The sequence below is a fragment of the Piliocolobus tephrosceles genome, unplaced genomic scaffold (genome assembly GCF_002776525.5).
Source record: "Piliocolobus tephrosceles isolate RC106 unplaced genomic scaffold, ASM277652v3 unscaffolded_35847, whole genome shotgun sequence".
NCBI lineage: Eukaryota > Metazoa > Chordata > Mammalia > Primates > Cercopithecidae > Piliocolobus > Piliocolobus tephrosceles.
In genome coordinates this window covers 4,666-9,100 of record NW_022319695.1, presented here as the reverse complement: position 1 = coordinate 9,100, position 4,435 = coordinate 4,666, and the positions used below count along the sequence as shown (strand labels likewise).

Here is a 4,435-nt window from a genome sequence, read left to right as displayed (position 1 = left end):
AATTAAAGGCCATCTCATTTGTAATTAGAGCCAAAAAGAGCAAAGTAATTTTACATATAATTTGATACACATCCTTACAGCTATAAATACATGTTCTCTGGGATCCCTTTAAAGAAAGCAATTCACATGAATATGGTGTGAAGGCAAAAAATATTTTGCATCAAATATATCAAGAGTATACAATGTTACATTCTAAGGTATAATTAACACCACAATTGTCAAGTGGAAGTGCCTTTATTAATATCCCATGGTTCTTATACTTAAGTTATTAAAAGCAATGACATTTTTTGGTAGAGATGGGGTTCTCACTATGTTGCCCAGGCTCCTGGCCTCAAGCAATCCTCCTTTCTCGGCTTCCCAAAATGCTGGGATTGCAGGCCTGAGACACCCTGCCAAGCTCAGCAATGCCATTCTGAAGACCATGCAGTTTAATGAACACAGACAATGGTATCACTCTTCATCATTTATGGGAAGACTCTCTTATACTTAAAACCCAAATAAGTGTGAATTTTCTTACCCTAAAATATTTTCATGCAGCCAGGTGCCAAATATGAAAGAAAAATGAGTATAATCAGTGCTCAAAGAAATCTTCCCAAAATAGTAGAAGAGTTCAACAACTTAAACTGGAGGACAGCAGCAATTAGTTCAACAGGTTATTAAGCAGAGCTGACTTAAAAAAAAAAAAAAAGAACAAAATTGTTGGCTACCTGAAGTAGCTGAAGATTGTGAAGACAATGACCTAAAGTGAAATTATAAGAAGATTGAAGACAAAAATTAAGAAGTAAAACCACCTTTAAAGGCAAAGCTAAAACTCCACCCACTGCAATCACCATCTCAAAAAAGATTGCTATTGATCGTGAAGAAACAAAATTGTTTCTGAACGAAGCTGCCTCAACCCTGCTCATCACCGTTTGTGAAAGATAAATTTACAGATTATAGAAAGATAAAAATTTAAACATGTTTTAAACTCAAATAATTATTATATTAAATATTGTCATGGTATTTTTGAACACATAAAAATAATAAGGAATGGAGGACACAAATCAGAATAAGAAAATGAATAGGAATAAAGAACTTGCTTCAAAATTGAGAAGATTTGACCTTCTCATAAGGATCGTTATTCATCATGATCCTTCCTGTAAGATTTAACTTTCTCATTTACAGGAAACAGCCACTCAGTCTAATTCATTAGTAGTATTATTATTATACTTACCAACTGAAGAATATTCCTAAAGAATATTCATGGCGACTGTAGTAAAACGTGATGAAGATGGCTAGACTTCCCATGTACTTTTTTTTTTTTTTTTTTTTTTTTTTTGAGACACAGTTTCACCCTGTCTCCCAGGCCGTAGTGCAGTGGCCTGATCTCAGCTCACTGCAACCTACACCTTCTGGGTTCAAGCAATTCCTGTGCCTCAGCCTCCTGAGTAGTTGGGATTACAGGTGCGCACCACCACACCCAGCTAATTTTTTTGTATCTTTAGTAGAGATAGGGTTTCACCATGTAAGCCAGGCTGGTCTCAAACTCCTGACCTCGAGTGATCCTCCTGCCTTGGCCTCCCAGAGTGCTGAGATTACAAATAGGCATGAGCCACAGCACCCGGCCCCAATGTACTTTAAATAAACCATCTCAAAAGAAAAGCAAAAGCAAAATAAATAAAGCAATCGAATTAAACAATAACTCGGTAAACATTATCAATGTAACTATGGGGGACGTTAATAGGAATGAAATGCTTTCCAGGATTACAGTACTTACATTCTCAAAAATTTTCTATTGAAGTCCGTTTCCAAAACCTGAACCATGGGGAACAGTAGGACTGAAAACCATAAGGTTGACCTTGGGTGGCCACTCTCCGAAGTAAGATCTCCTTTGCTGCAAGTAAGACCAGATCCCACTACGCTGAGGCGCACCAGCGTGGGCTTGTCCGGCGTGCACGAGCCCTCGGTGAGCGGCACCAAGCACCACAGTGTCGTGTACAGCAGCAACGTTAGCACCAACAGGCTGGACACCACTCAGATGGCAATGATCAGGTACACGTTGACATCCACCAGTGCTGCCTCCCGGACCTCGACGCCTGCCAACGCGTGTGATGAGACTTTCCTCGCCTGTCTGCTCTCCGCCAGCGACACCACCACGGTGGTGGTGGCAGTCAGCGCCAGCTCGCGGTGGTCCTTCATCAGCACCAGCAGGCGGTGGCTCGTAGCTTTCGCCTTGTTCAGGGTACTCGTGCTGATCTCGCCCATGCACAGCCCCACGTGGAACGGGTGCTGCCAGCTGACAAAGGCAGCACTTGTGACAACCAGACGTCGTAACTGGAGTCCACCGCGCGCACCTTCGCCACCACGTGGCCTGCACACACTGAATGCGGGACCAGCTCACTCACAGCGCCGCCATTCCACCCAAGGCGCCAGCAGCGCCGACAAAGTTGTCGTTCCAGCACTAATACCTGCAGTGTCACGCTGCTGCCCAGAGGCGGCATGCCAGCTTCGCGCGCTCTCACCTGGAACTGCAGCAGCTCCAGCTCCTCGTGGTCCAGTCGCTGGAGCGCGTACAGCTTGCCGCTCTCCGCGTGCACCGACACATGGCTAGACAGCGCGCGCTCACCCACCCGCTGTTCCATCAACACCACGTTCTTCTGCGCGTACGGGTCCCGCGCGGACACTGTGAAGCCGTGGCAGCCCCGCAGGTTGTTATCTTTCACGAACACCATGTACTCGGGCTGCCCGAACGCCGGTGCGTCGTGGTTCACTGTTCGGTCACTTCCACGGACCCCATGGCTGTGGCTCACAATGAAAGCGAGTCCCCATTCCGCGCGATTACCACCAATTGATAGATTTGCTCTCTTTGTCCAGGGCGCTGTGGAGCACCAAGGAATAGGTTCTCGGCGGGGCCTATTGAAGGTGGAAGCCAGCTTGAAGAGACGTGAGGCGTCAGGGTGCGGGTCACCTGTTGCTTGGCACTGAAGTTGGGGTCAGTTACACTGATTAGGGCTATTACGGTACCCAGCGGAGTGTCCTCCTGTACAGGGAATGATAGCGACTTACTGCTAACTCTGGAACACTATCATTGATGTCCAAGACTTCTATCAAGTCTGTGCAGTGACCAAACAATGGGGAATTACCTTTGTCAACTGCCTGTATTTGAATCTTTCATTATTTAGTTTCCTCAAAATCTATCTTTACATTTACTTTTATTTCTCCACTGTCTGAATCTATGCGAAAAAGGGCTTCTATATTAGGGGAGACATCAGTTGCAAAGAAACAATGTGGCTGTTTGAACCCTCATCCAAATCCAAGGGGTTAAGTCTAATAACCAGTGTACCTTCGCCTGCATTTTCCAGTAATTTCATACGATAGACTGCTTTGTCAAACACTGGGCATCATCATTTACATCCAGCGCTGTGATATGTAATGCTTTGGTGCCTGTCAGCTCATCTTTGCCCCCATCAGTTGCTTTGAGCACCAAGAGTAGCTCTGAAGTGACTTATCTAACTGAAATACTTTTTAAAATATACCTTCGAGTGGTTTTACCTGCTCTTGGTTGGTATTTCCAGGGAAAAATAATCATTGGGGTACAGTATGTAAGTCATCAGAGCATTGGCCTCGATGTCGGCATCCCAGACATCCTCTAGTGAAACATGAGAATCAAGAGCCCTAGTTTCAGAAACAGATTCTTTTGTGTTGCTAAGAACACTGGTAGGTTGTCTTCAATGCTCTTCACTTTCACCTCCACATGGAAAACCTGTAGCAACTTGTCCACGATCACCTCCAGGTGGATGCTACACTCCAAGATCCTCCCACACAGCTCCTCGAGGTCGATCAGAGAACTCACAAAAATGCCATTCTGCAGATTTACCTCCAGAAGGTCCCTGCAGCCTTTGGAATCCAACTGAAACAGGTGAAGTATCAGCTCCACCAGTTCCAGACCCAGGTCCTGCGCGATAGGGCCCACGAAGATGTCATGTGCCGTCCTTGGCCTCTTCCAGGATAGTAGAGTGGAGCTGGTCCTTCCCTGCTTCACAAAATTCAGGGAGCAGAAGCCAGTGCTGTAGGCTCCGGGATTCCTGGCCACTTAGTCTGGTAGCTGTCATCATGCCTCTCTTTTGGTTAGTAAAACAATATTTCATGACTAGAAAGACTTAGTTCCTCTGAGACCTTTCGATTTCTTGTTCCTGAGGTTCCACATGATCTTAATGGGTGTTTGTAGTTTTTAAAGCACGGGAACAATGCAGCTTCTTTCTGATCTAGGAATAATCTGATTTTCTTCTGTTAAAAAGTACTTTTCTTGGAGAATAACAATATCCTGTGGCTCAAAACATAAGTGCGTTTGGTTTCATATTATTTCACTTACCTTCTTGTTTCCTGATTCCTGCATATGTTTATGTTTACGATTTCTTTTTTTTTTTTTTTTTTTTTTTTTTTTTTTTTTTTTTTT

General features: G+C 44.4%; 1 protein-coding gene and 1 pseudogene across 1 annotated transcript; one reads left to right on the top strand and one right to left on the bottom strand.

Moving 5' to 3' along the window:
- The first annotated feature begins 1,481 nt into the window (after positions 1-1,481).
- LOC113222869 lies at positions 1,482-2,964 on the top strand. Its single transcript, XM_026452447.1, is given in 2 exon segments — positions 1,482-2,447; positions 2,450-2,964. Coding segments are annotated over 2 exon segments (1,161 nt in total). The 5' UTR covers positions 1,482-1,801.
- A 563-nt stretch (positions 2,965-3,527) lies between these two features.
- LOC113222868 lies at positions 3,528-4,091 on the bottom strand (annotated as a pseudogene).
- Between the last annotated feature and the right edge of the window lie 344 nt (positions 4,092-4,435).